At 42.6% G+C, this 17,905-nt stretch overlaps 1 protein-coding gene across 6 annotated transcripts in view; it reads left to right on the top strand.

Annotated features, from left to right (window-relative positions):
• Positions 1–17,905, top strand: part of LOC149206929 (Glycosyl hydrolase family 47 protein) — a 309,288-nt gene that overhangs the window by 233,967 nt on the left and 57,416 nt on the right. For all 6 annotated transcript variants that reach the window (XM_089395623.1, XM_089395621.1, XM_089395622.1 and 3 more), the window contains exons 10-11: positions 10,292–10,373; positions 10,484–10,569. In XM_089395623.1, the coding sequence (XP_089251749.1) occupies positions 10,292–10,373; positions 10,484–10,569 (168 nt within the window). The remainder of the gene's footprint in view (positions 1–10,291; positions 10,374–10,483; positions 10,570–17,905) is intronic.

The following is a 17,905-nucleotide window of genomic DNA, read 5'->3' as shown; positions in this document are numbered from 1 at the left end:
GATCTGATAACACACCTAATCACACTAATATTGCAATCTTTATAAAATTCCTAAAAACATAGAAAATTACAAATAATTAACAATTAGGGAACCAACTCCCTCAATAAATGAATAACCCCTAGGTCTTATCAAATGTTTTCGACTTGGAGGTTAGATGCTCCTACATCATTGTTGCAAACTCTGATAATGTCCTTTTAGGAGTGCCCAAGGGTGAGAGGGCCTTGCTGGGCAAGGATTAGTTTGTCGAACCTCTTGAAACATTTGAGGCTGAAGAGAAAAATCTAGTGATGGGCATCTCACTGCTTGATTTGGGATGAGGGTCCATAGCAAACAAAGAGAGGGTATGGTGTTGAGACCTTGTGGATGTGAGATGTCTCCCGACCTAAGTTGCAGGAAACATTGGAGAAGGGTCCGTTTTCGGCCTGAAACGAAACGGAAACGAGGAAACTCATACCGTACGGTCTGGAAACTCGTTTCCCGCTGTACTGGCCCATTTCTCGAGGAGGAAACGTGGCCAGTATGGCCAGAAACGCGTTTCCAGGCTGTAATATCTCTTATTAGGGGAATCCCTCAAACCCAAGAAAACTCCAACCAGAGAAATAACAATAGTGCAACATACAATAATGTATACATAGAATATAAGCAGATACTCGAAAAATGTAGAGAGAAATGCTAAGCCATTTTATTATGCTGAGTAATGGAAAGAGTACAAGAGGTGATAAGAAAGATAGCACCTCGACTTGCACAAGACAAGTGAAGAAATACACTCAGAATGGTGAGGAAATGGCCTCTCTTTGAACTGCGTCCAAGGTGCCGGAGAACTGTTGTGCTGCTGCTACTATTGGAATCAAGTGAGGATTTGGGGTTGTTGCCCTCCTCAGAAGATGCTGAAACTCTGGAATCAACCTCTGCTCAATAAACCTAGAAAAGTCCAGAGAGCTTTTCTAAAATAGCTGACCCCCGAAGATCACCCCTTTGGGGATCTATGCTATCCCTCAAGGCTCTGCGCTGCCCCTGAAGAGAATCCTCCAAAACTCTACCTGAGATTCTGCCAAAATCCTCCAATATGCAAGGGCTGATCCCTTGCTCAATCTCCCAGCTCAAATCCTCCACATAAACCCAATCCGGAGCTCTTACCAAAATAGACTGTGTCCTACCCTCTCAATGACTGCGCAGTCATCAAAATGCTCAGTTCCTCCTCAACTCCAGAGATCGCTCCTCTTGCAAAATACTGATGAAACTACCTTGTCCGAGTAGGCACTCGAAGTCCCCCGGGGCTAAGGGTGAGATCTCCGAATGGAGACACTTGATGCACTAAACAGTGCTGTAGACAGGCTAAACAACCACCGTGCTCTATGTCAAAGTGACTAGCTCAAATGCAACATAATCGAATGATCAAAATGAGGAGGCTCCTCTCTCCTTTATAGCATTGGCCTCTCTCAAAACCCTAAGGCCCACCTCCTCCAACATAGCCTCTCTCTTGCCATGTGTTCCTTCTCCATCTGCGCAATCCCTCCAAGTGTCTACGTTGGCCCCTTCTCTACGTGGTCCTTGGGCCCCCTTGGCTCCCCTTTTAAGTTACAACGTTGTGCTACTAGGGAGTGACTTTATTCATAAAGTGAGTTATGTCCCCCTTTCCTCACCTTTTTATTTATAAATAACTATAAAAGGCAAAATTGAGCAAAATCGAATATTCCAATTAGCCATGGCTAATTAGGAATATTACAGTCTCCCCCGGCAAAATGTTGCTTGTCCTCAAGCAACTGTAGTGATGGATGTTGCAAAATTTTCTCACTCTCCCAAGTGGCATCCTCATCCAGTAAATTCTTCCACCTCACCAAGAATTCTTGGACCTTCCTGCTCTGTAGTTGCCTCTCCCTAGTATGAATAATAGCCTTTGGCTGCAACACCAAATGCCCCTCAACATTCGTGGGTGGTAGCTCATCTATCACTGTCACCTGCTGCCCCAATGCCTTCTTCAGGCATGACACATGAAAAACGTTATGAATCTTGCTGCCTTGGGGCAGCTCCAATTCATACGCAACCTGTCCAATCTTGCGTATCACCCTGTATGGCCCATAAAAGCGGGGCTTGAGCTTATCAACTCCCTTCTGCTTCAGTGACGACTGTCGGTATGGCTGTAATCATAGGTAGACCAAGTCCCCTACCTCAAACTGTCTCTCCACCCGACCCCTGTCAGCAGACCCCTATCAGCATACAACTTCTGCTAGTTTTGCGCTGTAGCCATATTATCCTTGAGAGCTCGGAGGATATCCTCACTCTCTTGGATCGAAATCTTGGCTCTTGGAGCCTTGCTAGCACCAAACATCACGTCAACAAAAGATAAAGGATGTAGCCACTTCAGCCATGCTCGCTGCTGCCCACTGACATAGTTACGCAAGTAGCCCTCTAGCCACTTGTTAACTATCTTTGTTTGCGCGTTCATTTGTGGGTGATAACTGGTACTTGGTGTCAACTTCGTTCCCACCAACCGGAAAAGCTCTTGCCAAAACCCGCCCATGAAACAACTGTCCCTGTCACTGATGATGGTCTTAGGAAGACCATGTAGCCTGAAGACCTCTCTGAAGAACAGCTTGGCCACCTGTGCTTTTGTGTAGTGGGCGGATATAGCGAAAAAGTGTGCGTACTTTGTCAGTCGATCAACGACGACAAAGATACAATCCTTGCCCTGCACCATGGGCAACCCTGTGATGAAGTCCATCAAAATACTCTTCCATTTCCCCTCTGGAATGGGAAGAGGTTGCAATAATCCTGCGGGATGGCTCATCTCCCCCTTGTTCCTCTAGCAAATATCGCACTCCCAGATATGCTAGAGTACGTCCTCCTTGAGGCCCTTCCGTGAGAACCTCTCTCTAATGGCCCTGTAGGTTTTGGTAAACCCCTGATGGCCAACCAATGGTGAATCATGTGATGCCTGAAGTATCTTCTTCTTGAGCTGAGATCCCTTAGTCAAGAAGATCCGGTCCCTATAGTAGATGATGTCATCGATTACCCTGTACCTGTCATCCGACACCTGCCCATCTAGAACCTCACATGAAAATTTGTCCTTGGAGTACTCTACTAAGAGTCGAGCCCTCCAGTCTGTGTCTAAATAGACAATGTGGCTAGTCTACGTGAAAGGGACATCTACTACCACGTTGTTCTTACCCTTGACATACTCAATGTCAAAGTCATATGCTTGGATCTTATTGATCCACTTTGCTGCCTCTCCTGTAGCTGTTTCTGCTCCAAAAAGAACCTGAGGCTGTTGTGATCAGTCCTCATCCTAAACCTGTTACCCACTAAATACTGCTGGAATCTGGGCAATGCATGCATAATGGCCAGCATCTCCTTGTCGTATATAGAATACAATCTCTCATGCGGAAGGAGCTTCCGGCTCTCAAAGGCTATAGGGTGACCTCCCTGCATCAACACTGCACCGATCCCCTCTCCCGACGCATCATACTCCAAAACAAATAGTTGGGAAAAATCTGGCAATGCAAGCACTGGGCAGCTGCTCATAACCTCTTTGAGCTGGTCAAAGGCTCGCTGCGCTGTATTTGACGAACTGAATGCCCCCTTCCTCCTCAGATCTGTCAGGGGTGTAGCAAGCTATGAGAAACTCTTGACGAACTTCCGGTAGTAAGTACAAATGCCAATGAATCCCCAAAGTTCTGTCACGTTCCTCGGCTCTGGCCAATCTCTGATGGCCCTGATCTTCTCCTCGTGGACTCTCACTCCATCCACCCCTATGATGTGTCCCAAGTACAACATCTCCGTCAACCCAAACTCACACTTGGAGAGCTTGGCATAGAACTGCTGCTCCTCCAAGATGCGCAACACTGTCTCAATGTGTTGGAGATGCTCCTCCCAAGTCCTGCTGTAAATGAGAATATCATCAAAGAACACCAACACAAACTTCCTCAAGTGATTGCAGAAGATGTGATTCATGCAAGACTGGAATGTAGCTGGGGTGTTGGTTAGCCCGAAGGGCATCACCAAAATCTCAAAGTGCCCATAGTGACACCTTAAGGCGGTCTTGGGAATATCCTGCTCCCTCACATGAATCTGGTGGTACCCAGATCTCAAATCAATCTTTGAGAAGAACCGTGCTCCTCTCAACTCATCCATCAACTCATCGATCCTGGGTATGGGGTACTTGTTCTTTAGGGTCTTCTTGTTCAGGGCCCTATAGTCGATGCACATCCTCAATGTGCCGTCCTTCTTCTTCACCAACACCACGAAAGAAGCAAAAGGACTCGTTCTCAGCCGAATGTGCCCAAGAGCTAGCAACTCCTAAATGGCCTGCTCAATCTCATCTCGATAGGCCTTGGGATGCCTATAGGGGGTAGTAATCACTCCTTGTATGCCCTACTCAAGCTCATTGGTGTGCTCAAACCCCCGGTCTGGTGGCTGTCCCGGCGGAATCTCACCAAACATTGTGGCATATGGGTCAAGGATGGACTGTATCTCTGGGTGTATCGTCTGCCCTGTAGTCCCTGCCTCTGATGCATGCAACTCCACTGCCCACTCTACGTCTCCCTTCCGGAAGACAGCCTCCATTCGATGAGCCAAAACAGTCTGAGGCGGATATGTGTGCTGTCCCCGTATCTTCTCATGCCTCCCTGTCTTCTCATCATCCCACTCCATCTCTAGGGCCTTCCAATCTGTCGTGACCTTCCCTAGAGTGATCAACCACTAAACACCTAGTATCATGTTGGTGTTCGGAATATTGACCACGAAAAAGTGGTCAGTTAGTGTGTAGGTGCCCATCGTCACTGATAACTCCGGAACGTAACGAGCACACAACATGGTCTGATCTCCTAGGACCAAAACTGAAAAGCCATTGAAGCTCTCTGTCTGTATACCTCTCTGCTCAACCATCTGTGCATCGATGAAGTTGTGGGTTGCCTCACTGTCAACCAAAACTGATACTCGCTGGCCATGTATTGTCCCCTGTACGCGCAACGTCAAATACTTGGGAACTCCTCACAATGCCGCAAGGGCCCCTCTGCTAGGTGCAAAAGCTGCACCACCTGTTGGTGGTGGTGGAGGTGGCAAAGGATCCTGCGCGGCATGACTATCTCCTACCTCCACATCATCCTCCTCATCCTCTTCCCCGCTGCTCTCGGAGAAGACCTCAATAAAATGTGCTTTGCCAGTAGCACATCTATGTCCCGGTGCCCACGGCTCCTGATAGGTAAAGCACAATCGCTTCTTCTTCAGCTCCCTCCTGGCATCATCATCAATCTGTGCTCGTCCTGGATTCCCCTTTGGAGGCGGAATCCTCACATCCTTCCCCTTAGGCTGGAAAGCTTGTCTCTGGGGGTAAGGTGTCCGGGTCCTGGGTAAGGCATCCTATAAGTCCCGAGTCCTGCTAATAGCATCTTGGAGTGTGGCTGGTCTAGTCGATCTGACTAGACCCCGAAGTGGCTCTGCTAACCCCTCAACAAACATGTAGATCCTCCGTACCGCGGATAGATCTGGCACCATCATTGAAACCCTCAAGAAGTCTGCAATGTAGGTCTCTGGGTTCTTGGTCTGTTTGAGCCTCGTCAGCTCAACAAAGTGTTGTTCCGGATCCCTCTGGTCAAACCTCTCTATTGGTCTCCTGGTGAACTCGGCATATGTCGTCACTGTGGAGTGTCCGAGTGTAACCAACCCATGGAACCACCAGTCCTGGGCCTCACCATCCAGATGTAATGTCGCCACCTTGATGGCCTCTGTCTCCGACATCTGGTTAAGCTGGAAATAGATGTCCAACGTCTCCACCAAAGACTTTGCCGAACTGTTTGATGAGCCATCAAACGTAGGCAAGTGGAATCTACTAGCTGTGTAGTGGGTGTCTCCATCATGATAATGCCGGTATCCTCTGTGATGGTCGCGGGGTCTACTATCCCACTGGAGCTGAACAAAGTCTCTGAATTAGAGAGCATCCCTGAACTCCTGCCCACAGGCCTGGTACTCTGCAAAATAATTTCCCATGTGACCGGGCTCTACCTCCTGTTGGGCTCCGGCCTCTGTGTCTGCTCCTAGGAAAATGGGCCTGGTAGAGCGTGTAGGGGCATGTGAGGCCATTTGCTGAGTAGTATCACGCTGAGTGGCACCCTGCTCTGGCAAATGGTGGGATGTACCCGATCCCTCACCAACCTGGAAAACTCGTGGGTTCTCATGCTGTCTAGCCTCCATCGCCGTGAATCTCTGCCCCATCACCTCGATCTGCCTCGACAGATTCTGCACTGATTTGAGGAGCATGTCCGCAAATCTCTTCCCGTCCTCATCTGCCATTTGATCCTCCTGTTTTGCGTCCAGCACAGGCTCCTCCTGTTCCGTATTCACCACAGGCTCCTCCTGTTCTATGTCCACCACCCGAACATAGTCTCCCTCTCCGTAGGTGTTCTCCAACCTACACTCAATATCTCTGTATTTCCTACCTCTGTAACAGATGTAGGGCTTCTCCCTCGGTGTCATAGACTGCTAGCTCCACAGGCTAAGCTAGATCTATGCTCTGATACCACTATAATATCCCTTATCAGGGGAATCCCTCAAACCCAAGCAAACTCCAACCAGAGAAATAACAGTAGTGCAGCATACAATAATGTATGCATAGAATATAAGCAGATACTCGAAAAATGCAGAGAGAAATGCTAAGCCATTTTATTATACTGAGTAATGGAAAGAGTACAAGAGTTGATCAGAAAGATAGCACCTTGACTTGCACAAGGCAAGTGAAGAAATACACTCAGAATGGTGAGGAAATGGCCTCTCTCTGAACTGCGTCCAAGCTACCAGAGAACTGCTGTACTACTGCTACTGCTGGAATCAAGTGAGGATTTGGGGCTGCTCCCCTCCTCAAAAAATGTTGAAACTCTGGAATCAGCCTCTGCTCAATAAACCCAGAAAAGCCCAGAAAGCTTTTCTAAAATAGCTGACCCCCGAAGATCACCCCCTTGGGGATCTACGCTATCCCTCAAGGCTCTGCGTTGCCTCTGAAGAGAATCCTCCAAAACTCTACCTGAGATTTTGCCAAAATCCTCCAATATGCAAGGGCTGATCCCTTGCTCAATCTCCCAGCTCAAATCCTCCACATAAACCCAATCTGGAGCTCCTACCAAAAGAGACTGCGTCCTCCCCTCTCAAGATTGCGCAGTCATCAAAATGCTCAGTTCCTCCTCAACTCCAGAGATTGCTCCTCCTGCAAAATACTGATGAAACTACCTTGCCCGAGCAGGCACTCGAAGTCCCCCGGGGCTAAGGGTGAGATCTCCGAATGGAGACACTCGATGCACTAAACAGTGTTGCAGACAGGCTAAACAGCCAGCGTGCTCTAAGTCGAAGTGACTAGCTCAAATGCAACATAATCGAATGATCAAAATGAGGAGGCTCCTCTCTTCTTTATAGAGTTGGCCTCTCTCAAAACCCTAAGGCCCATCTCCTCCAGCGTAGCCTCTCTCTTGCCACGTGTTCCTTCTCCATTTGCGCAGTCCCTCCAAGTGTCTACGTGGGCCCCTTCTCTACGTGGTCCTTGGGCCCCTTTGGCTTCCCTTTTAAGTTACAACGTTGTGCTACTAGGGAGTGACTTTATTCATAAAGTGAGTTATGTCCCTTTCCTCACCTTTTTATTTATAAATAACTATAGAAGGCAAAATTGAATATTCCAATTGGCCATGGCTAATTAGGAATATTACACAGGCCGTATGGTGGAGTTTCCTCTTTTAACTTGACTTTTTCTTGTATTTATTTTTTTATTTTTTTTATTTCTAATTTTTTATTGGGCGATTAAAATATCTTTTGGATGCTTCTAAATGCCTCTCAAGTTATAAAAAAGAGGATTTTTTGAGTGGGGCAACCTAATGTTCAAGCCTATGGCCCTAGTGTTGATATCTAGTGACATTCTCCTTTATTTTTCATTTTCATCCTTTTACTTAAATTTTTAACATTACCATGAAATGACTCAGGATGTTTGAGAGTAGTTTCGCCCTCATTGGATTTCATATAGAGAAAGTAGAATTTTAGATCTCACTCAAAATCTACTAGACTTATCTATTTTTTAGGATTTCAAGATTGGGGGGATTGCATGTTTCCATTGGATTTTGTCATGTACTAGGGTATGGAACTTGTATTTAATCAAGAGAACGAAGCCCTCTATGCAGGGGAGACTCCCAATAATAAAGAGCACGTAGGGTACTAGGGTATGGAACTTGGATTTAATCAAGGGCACTAAGGTCGTTCGACTATGTAGGAGGAGACTCCCAATCAAACACGAGACTAGAAATTAGAAATTTCTCGTGGCTGATTTTGGATATTGCTATTTTCATTATGTGATCATTCATGAGTAAATGTGATGTAAATTTAGAGACTTATAGTTTATGCATTGACAATTGACAATTTAATGATAATGTAATAAATTAGAATGTATCATATATGCTTTATGATTGCACATATTTCTTAAATGTCCTAATATATATATCGCGTTTCCCCGTTTCTAGAATTTGGGGGAGTCACGTTTTGTACCCGTGCCCGTTTCGGAAACTCGTACCCGTTTCCCCATTTCGGAAACTTGTACCCGTTTCCTCGTTTCGTGCAAATTAGCTCCCAACAGAGAGGGAGGATGCCTATGGTATACATCTTTCCTATCAGTGTCAATCTCGACATATATGTGTTTAGCTAGATCTTATCTGGAGGCTCAAACTTTCTCAACCAAATGAGGCAGTCTCCTCATGAAAGGTTACCCTTGCTTCCATGAAGAATATGCTAAGCATTCTTTTAAAGTTGCATACCCTTTTTCTTGTTTATTGAACCATCTATTTGTCCCTCAAAAGGAACCCTTTCCATTATAAAGGAGCAACAAAGAGAACATTGTACTGGGTGATGATTGAAACTCAAAATGCTTTGGCAAATTTTCAATTCCACGGAACATGTTTAACTGTTTCAAGTTTGCCACAAACTGCACAACATCCATTTGTAAGGCTAGTGTGATGTAGTGTATCTTTTACCACTAACTTCAATGAAGAACCAACCACCCAGGTACTCTACTTTTAAAAGAATATTGGATTCACCATATGCCTGTCAACTCTCAATCCATGTTGTCTCAGCATTCCTAATGTTCCAGTTCTTGTTAAGGTGATCCACAATAGGATAAGTTGGCTGTATGCATCAATAGAGATCCTTTGTCATGTAGTTGATAAAGGGTTCACATAAGTCCACTTCCATTCTTTCCAAGTAGGCCCATGCAACAACAGTTTTTGATTTAGCAAAGTGTAATCTAGAGTTACATGATAAAGTGCAGTGAAAGCATGTTGGTCCAGATCCCACATCCTAGAGTCATTGAGACTAATTAAAAGTTATTCAGGAAAGACATTTTACTCAATTCCTTGTCCTATATATCTCTACATGTTTGGAACCCTTTCATCGGCAATTGCTTTTCGGCAAATGATGGAATTAACCCAGCTTGTCCCCTCTCTGATGGGAAGTCCAAATTGATTGTGCAGCTAAGTTCTATCTACTTTGATAATCAACATATTCTGAATGCAACTATTTCGACCTTGTCTGCTAGGCATGTTATATCCTTTTGAGAATATATAAACCTGGGATTTTAAAAGGATCAGATGCACCATGTTACAAATATATATGGGCCTTGTAGAAAAATGTGGTGGATACATGTAACCATAAAAACACATGAAAGTGGAGAGAATATTTGAGATTATATTAAATTGCAACAAATATGCACCTCTTCCTCTTCTGTAGCCCAGCATGACCCCGTTGTATCTGTTTACCTACTGAAATGTTTCTACCCTACAGCTTCTAGTTCCATCATCGGAGATTATGGCTATTATGGTGTTTGCTCATGAACTTGGATTTCTGTGAGTGCATATAGTGAACAAACAACGATATTCCTGAAGTGAGAGCAATGGAGTTTCATTTGCTAAAATAATTATAATTTTTAATTTTGATTTTGATTTTTAATCTCAGGTTTTACTATGGTAATCGTCCATATGAATAAGGACATAAGAAGTATGCTTAAGTTTCTGAGATTAGATTCTCACTTTATATCTTGGCATCTCATAAACTACTAAAAATCTGATCCATTGTGTATTTTTGAGTTCATCACACCTTAGTTGTATTGCTTTTATTAGTTGCATTGCTAACAAATAAAAATTTCTTCAAAATGATTCTTTAATATGAAGAATAAATGAAAAAATGATTTAAGGATACACTAAATGCATGTGACTGCTTCTAATACCGAGAGGCAACATGGTATTTTGTCTTAAAAGTTTCTCTGAACTCATAGGTATCATGAAGCAGATATGAGGACAGGGAAGGCAACTTATTGGCAGCTCACAAGTCTGCAGGCCTTCTGGCCTGGCCTGCAGGTAGCTATTAAAGGAGTTTTTGTGCCTATATTTGAATGGTTACTTGAGATTTGAGATGAATGTGTGAAATTCTAGCATTATAACTGTTTTTTTTCTGACTCTGGAAACAGATTTTAGTTGGCGATATTTCAGCAGCAAATTTATCACACCGTGAATTTTTCTATGTTTGGAAGAAATATGGAGTGATACCGGAAAGGTATTTCTTTTCTTTTCTCTCTCCTAGTAATGCTTCTGCTATTTTTATTTAAGCTGTTTTTGGACAATGGTTTTGGCAACAATCTTTCAAAATTACCCTTTTATGTTTAAACAACGCTCTTATGCTAGCCTACATGTGTTGTCTTAAATCGGTTGATTGTCTTTAATTCTGTATGAATGAAAATACCTATTTCAAGATTTTCTTGCTCGTCTTTCATAATTTTTAGTGCCATTATATGCTATTAACCAAGGTTGCCAGGGCACGGATTGGGAGCGTCATTTTCCAAAAATGTTTTGGAGCAGATCGTCCAAGCCCCATGGAGCATTTGTGATATGTGTGTGTGTGTGTGTGTGTGTGATAGTTCTAAAAACTGGAACCGGTCCACCTAATAAACTGGGTTTCAAACCAGAACCAGTCAAACCAAGAGTAGTTAGATCTCAATGAACTGGTTTAAAAAAACATAAAATAATTATTTTTTAATGAAAAAACTGTTTTTAAGATTTAAAAATTAAAACCATGATTCCAAACCAATAGAGACAAAATATGAAAAATTTTCTCATCTATATACCATGTAAAGGTGAATATATCAAAATGGCACCAAGTGCAATACATATCATCAACAAAACGCATAAGCTTTGAGGCTCTAAATGACCTATAAAGTCCAAAAACAATGCTACAAGCTATGGTGCCATTGGTCTATAGTCTACTACAAGTCTACATATATGATATTAGTGATCAACATTATCACTTGAAAGTTGAAACTTCTCATCATGATCAAACTCAGTTGGTTGAGTCTCGACTCCCAAACTTTGCAACTGCTTGAGTCACAAACTTCTTTGCTGGTTCAGTGACTTGAATCTCAAACTTCTGAAGGTACTCTACCCTAATATGCCCTACTACTTCATGTGGTGCTCCACATGGCTTTACATGGCCTCCTATCCCAACCAAGTGTTGCTTGAACCTGTTAATACCCCCTCCTTCAATAGATTTTTGGCAATATTTGCAGACCATTTTGCCATCAATCATATCACAATGAGCCCATGCAGTATCCTTAGCTTTTGGAGGCATGGTGGCTAGTACTTAGCTCAAACTCTCTGTTGATCCACTACTCTAGCAAAACTTCAACACTCTCCAAGCTCCCAATGAAACTCACAAAAACTCGAAATGAGATGTATGAGGCAAATGAGGGGGTGACCTCTTTTTATTGGCTTGGAGAGGGTGTTTTTGGAGGGAAACAACCCTTAGTTTCCCTCCAAGCCACCTAAGAAGCCTCTAGAAACTGGCCCGGTGGATCTGCGATGGTTGTGGCAGCGAACCAGCCGGTTTATGACGGAACTGGCCGATTTACCCATAGACTGGCCTGTTCCGTCATAAATCGATCGGTTAGGTCCGTTTTGTGTGGAAAAAAGGAGAAATTAGGCCATGAACCCGGTTTTTGCCCGTTCCGAATTGATTTGCCAGTGAACGGGCCGGTTTGACTGGTTTCCGGTTCAGACCGGCCGGTTTTTAAAACTATGGCTCCAACACCTTGCTAGCATCAATCTGCTGCCTTAGCACCAGCCCGCCACACCACCTTGAAGTGTTCTCAAATCTCTTCCTTGCACCACCCTTCCTCCCTTCAGAATAAAGGATAAATGAATATTATAGATCACACTGGTCACACTGCTCAGTTACTGTACCTGATCATTGCACTTTATAACCACTGCCTTAATCATTGTCCAATTGCTACTGTCAGTAACCTTGCTATCACTACTTTCAATACTATTATTGTTAATGTCACTATTGTTACTGTACTTCAACACTTGTCATTGCTGTCAGTACCACACACTATCCCTGTTTTGTTCAAAAGTCAATTGCCATAACACAATCACACTGTTGGTGTCAATGCCACTCCTATCACATGCACAATCCAATGTGCCACAGATTTGTCCTATACCCAGCCTTAAGCTGTCTCAATTGCTGCCTTAGGAAACACCAATTCATCAACTTCAGATCATTGCTTAGCTGACATTATAATGTTGTTGCAGTACGTGAAGGTTGTAGATGTCATCCAAACTGTCACCACTTCGCTTATGTCACTATGTCACTATCTAATCACTTGCACTCTTGTTTTAGCAATCATGCACAACTTCTGATTATATGGAACAAGTATTAAAGCCAAGGTTTGATCGTAGGTTCACTAGGTTAATAGGTTCATAGGGTCATGTTAGTTGTACGTGGATGAGACATAAGACTTTGTCTTCGGTCTAGGATTATCCCCTGCATAAAAGGACAACAATCGTAGAGTAATAAGGAGTGTGTCTTCACACATAAAAAGTTATATCAAGGAGATAGCACTACAGTGAATACATTGGCATAGTAATGTCAAATGATAGGTCTGTTCCACAGCAAGTGCACATGAATACCACGGAAATGAATTATGATATGCCTTTGGTCTAGGATTGCCACAAAGATAAACAACAGCAAGATGATACAATGGTGAACAATAAAGGCCTACCTTAGTTGCATAAAATTGTCTTGACATGCATGCTTCAAGTTTGATCTTGCAATATGGCTTGTCCAGGCATGAACCTGTTCTTGAAAAACATTCCTTGACTAGGCCTGAACCTATTCTTGAAGAACAACCCTTGACTAGGCCTTGTGGCCCTTGACATCTTGGCCTAAACAGGCCTCCAAAATGCCCTCAACCAGCCCTAATCAGCCGTTATAATGACCTTATTTGTCCTTCTATGACACCTTTTTGTGCTCTCAGAAGAGGCCTTGACCAAAGACCTTATCTCCTTTTCTTACTGCGGATTGAATAGGCTTTAACACGACCCTAGGCCTGTGGCTTGCTCAGGCCTACTTGGCCTCCCTCTGAGGTATAACATAGGTCTGAGATTTGCCCCTATCCTGTGGCTTTCATAGGCCTAAACTTGTCCTCTGATTGCGGCTTCCACCGGGGTACTGCGGCCCTAACTTGCAGCCCTCACTGATCCAAAATCCGGACCGTATAACATACTTTGCACGGTGATCAAAATAACCCCATCTCAGGCACATATAGCCCTTACAAAAATCAATCTGATAGGCTGCAAAACAGGCAGAAATTAGCTCCAGACATGCCCTCAAGGGTGCTTCGAGAAACTCGGTTTGCTCTGCCTTTATTCTGCCTCAGACCAACGTATAACCACAAGAAAGAAAAGAAAAATAAAGCCCAACAAAACCCTTGAAAACTCGGTTTCTTCTTCGGGTGATCAATGCTGCCCACAGCCTCAGTCAATCTCATATTGTTTTACAAGATAATGCAAGATAATTGATGATTTTGGAGGGCAACCAAGTGCCCTATATATACAAAAGTAGGGGCTCTAGAGTGGGGCCGACTTGCCCTTAATCACATGGAGCCGACCTTACTTCACATAAAAATATAACTCTATAAATTCAATTTTTTTAGTGCAGACTTTAATCCTTCTTTGGAAGCCTATTTCACAATGATATTTTTTTTCCTTTTGAGGTTGATTTGGTCAACTCAAGACCCACTTGGATTATTCAAGGTTTTCTTAAATATTAATGCCAAAATTTCACCAATCATGACACTGCCTTTTATCATTCATTTTGGGCACCATGAACACACATTCGGGGCATCATCTTTGAGAAGGCATATCTCCTCAACCATGAGGAGTTATGTGGTGTGCCACCTGCAATTAGAAATGGCATGATGAGTAGAATTGGATGATGATGGTCTTGCTTGCAAATTCACTGATCTTTCCATTCATTTACCTTAACAAATGTGGGGTATCGTGATCACACTGCTAGGACTTCTAAGCTTTTGGGATTCATTTTCTTCTTGGGCTTCCTGTCCATTGGAACTTCCAATTAGTGCAATCCACTGACGTATATTAAAAAGTGTTCATTTCAAATCGCTCAAGCGTTCATGTCAAATCGCTCAAGCGTTCATGTCAAGACATCCCTTCTTTCCTTCATTGCTTCCAAAGAGGATGCACCAATGGTTTACGTTGACATCAATGAAAACACCATTCAACAATTTCGACAACAAATCTCAGTTCCTGCATACCTTGCCTTGCCTTAGGATGACTAGGACGATCACCTCATCCTTTCATGTGGATCCATGAGATGAGAACCACAAGTGATGGTCAAAAGTTCAGGGTCCTTCATACAATAGAAGGGTGAGATCTTGGGTCTCTTCTCGGCCTCCCCCTCTTGGGCATTGACAAATATCGTCGAGACCATCTTGCCAATGTTGAATGATACATCAATTCACATGTCTTCAGAGCACCAGAGTGACTAGCTCTAGACAGTTCGAGAGCAGGGCACCCCCAACCCATGTAATTACTTGCCTGTTCCATAGGAGTGGCCAAAGATCTATTTAGAGTTTCTTTTTTCAACCTTATATGCTAGGAGTATTCATGTCTCCTATATCCCCCCAGGATCATACGACTCGACACACTGTTAGTTCCAGGGGACTTCGACAACAAGCCAGTGCCCAGTTCACCTCCCTCACTGTTAGTCGCCAATCTCAGGAGCCCTAGACATCTTTACCTCCACTGCTAGATCATCTTATCTCACTCATTCTTTTTTGGTAGGCTATTGATTATTTTCAATTTTGTGTCATGCCATGCTCTTTTATATGCCTGTCGTGACAACACTACTGCTTGTTTCATTCTTTCTTTATGTTACTTTCAACATTTTCTAGGAGCTACACTTGCACTCTGACATTCTATTCATACTAGTTGTACTCTTCTTCAGTCCGATTGACCTACATTTGTGGTCATTTGTGTTGAAAAATGTAACTAGTGCCGATCTTTATAATTGTATTTGAGTCATGATGTAGTGTATTTGTCAAAAGAAAGAAAAATAATTTTTTTATTATAAAAGAAATTGACTTATTAAAGCACGGGTTTCATGCTTGGGCCAATGGTTCTTAGGTCAAAGCCTCTATTGTAGGCTTCTAGGGTTTATGTGAAGAGTCCTTGTCCTTGTCGATACGTAAAAGACCTTTCTTGGGCTTTATCTATCAAGGAAGAAATTTATTTTTTATAAAATAGGTCATTTAGGCCTCCACCAAGTCGACCTCAACCTGGACAAGTCGGTCTAATTAGAGAGGCAGAAGCCACTATAAAAGGGCATCGACTCGACTCATTTGGAAGACATACACAACAAGTTCAATCTGTAGTTGCTGGAGACAGGAAAAGGGTGCGAAATTCAAGGAAGAGGAAGGAAACCCTAGCGAAGGAGAAGGAAGCCTTTGTCAAGCATAAGAAGTCAAATTTTTTCTCTCCTTGTCTCACATGTGCAAAGTTGTTAGGTTGTTGGAAGGGCCAAAATTGTAGTACTGTAGCTAGGTCGAAATTCTAGAGTAGCTGGGCCGACATTCCAGAGTTTCTGGGGGCTGAAATTCTAGGTTGTTGCTAGGCTGTAGCTGCTAGACAAAAAGAGACTACTGAAGGTTGTTGAATTATATTGGAAGGTTGACTTGGTGGAGGAGGAAGGTCTCTTGGTTAGGTCTAAGGTCTTGATCTATCTCAATTTGATTAGTGGAAGACTTTGACTGGGTTTTCCCCTAAAGAGGGGTTTTAGCCCTAGCTAAGTGCCTACATTTGGTGCCGTTGATCTTCATGTTTTGATTTGATCATTGCTTGATAATAAGAATACAAGAATAACACAAGTAATTATCAACATAAGAAAATCTTTTTGCCTTTTTGATTTTCTAACATGGTTTCAGGGCTAAGGTAAAGAAGAAAAAAAAGGCAGCTTGAAGGTCAATTGAAACAAGGGTTAAGGAGGAAGGAACAAAAGGAAATGGTCATATAATAAGAGAAGCCTACTATCTATAAAGACTATGTCAACCACAATGAAGACAAGAAAACAAGCTAGAGGAAGCCTCCAACTACAGGGAATGGAAGAAGAGGATAGACCTTATTCTCACTAAGCATAAAGTTTTGGATCTCGTCCAAGGAAAAGTCAAGAAACCTACAAATGATGTAGGAAAGGAGAAGTTCAGGGAAACCAACATCCTGGCCATGAATGTAATAGTAGATGGAGGGAAAGACAATCTAATCCCATACATATCCAATATAGATTCCACTCAAGCAATGTATGAAACCCTCTCCAAGTTATTTACCATCAAGAACATTGGTCAGATAACAAGCGTCAAGAATGAACTAAGAACAATAAAGATGACGAAAGATGATACTATTTCACCATACTTTTTGAGAATCTCTAGAATAAGAGATGAATTCCAAGCTATAGATGAAGTTGTACCAGAAAAGAAACTAGTGATTGTTGCTCTAGTAGGTTAAAAATTTTGGAGTGCTTTTGCATTAGGAATTAGCAGTTGGAAAGGTACTCCAACCTTTGAACAAATGTGGAATGCATGCAGTCAAGAAGAAGCCCACATCTCGTTAATAGGTGACAAAAAGGAGGATGAAGAAAACAACACTTCTAATGCCTACTTTGCTCATCACAAGAAGAAGGGAACATGCAAGAAGTTCAAAGGACCAAAGAAGAAGGTTGATCTATTTAAGATTGAGTGCTACAATTGTCGTAAGATGGGGCACTACAAAAGTCAATGTCCTGAGAATCTAAGGAATAATAAGAGAAAAAGAGAACATGCAAATGTTGCAGATGAAGCTCCACCTAAGAAGAACAAGACTGAAGAATCTAAAGTCAAAGGCTTATACTATTAAGTCTCCTCTTACATATCTTTCTTAGTCTGCTATTTTAAGTTTTGTAATATGTTTTCATTTCTAGAGTTTGTAGATCTAATATGTCTTGTTAGAACATTTTTGGATTGTCTAAGTTCTAAGTATCCCTCAGAAAGATTGGTTTAAGAGGGAGCCTTCACCATTTTGCCAAAAGATAAGTATCTTGTTCCTTGTTTCCTTTTTTATGTTTGGTTTCCTCCTCACTTCGAGATTTATTTGTATTGTATACTAATAACCTTTTCCTTATAATTTTCCTTGGTAGGAAAGCTTGCAAAATACATAAAAGTTATGGAGGAGACCTCAAAGGAAAGACTTGAATCATGAAAGAAGTTTTGTTGCAAAAGAAGCCCTTCAAGATTGATGTCCTACAAGGTTTGTTAAAGAACAACTCAAGGTATGTCATAAATTACAAGATTTGTTGCAAGGTTTTCTTCATACAAAATGTGATCATTCTTCTTTTGAAAATTGTTAAAATTGCCAACTAGGCCCGAACTCCATGTGGGTCATCTTATTAATGGAAGTTGATATTATTCTTGGATCCCTCTCATCGAGAGGTGTAGGATTGATATAAAGATAATCCGATTCAGATAAGTATTCATGGAGATATGAATTTATTTGTGTTATGGGACAATACG

The sequence above is a fragment of the Pinus tabuliformis genome, chromosome 1_2 (genome assembly GCF_031772625.1).
Source record: "Pinus tabuliformis cultivar Carrire ecotype Pingquan chromosome 1_2, CPIR1, whole genome shotgun sequence".
Classification (NCBI taxonomy): Eukaryota; Viridiplantae; Streptophyta; class Pinopsida; order Pinales; family Pinaceae; genus Pinus; species Pinus tabuliformis.
This window is presented reverse-complemented; position numbering and strand designations above follow the sequence as displayed.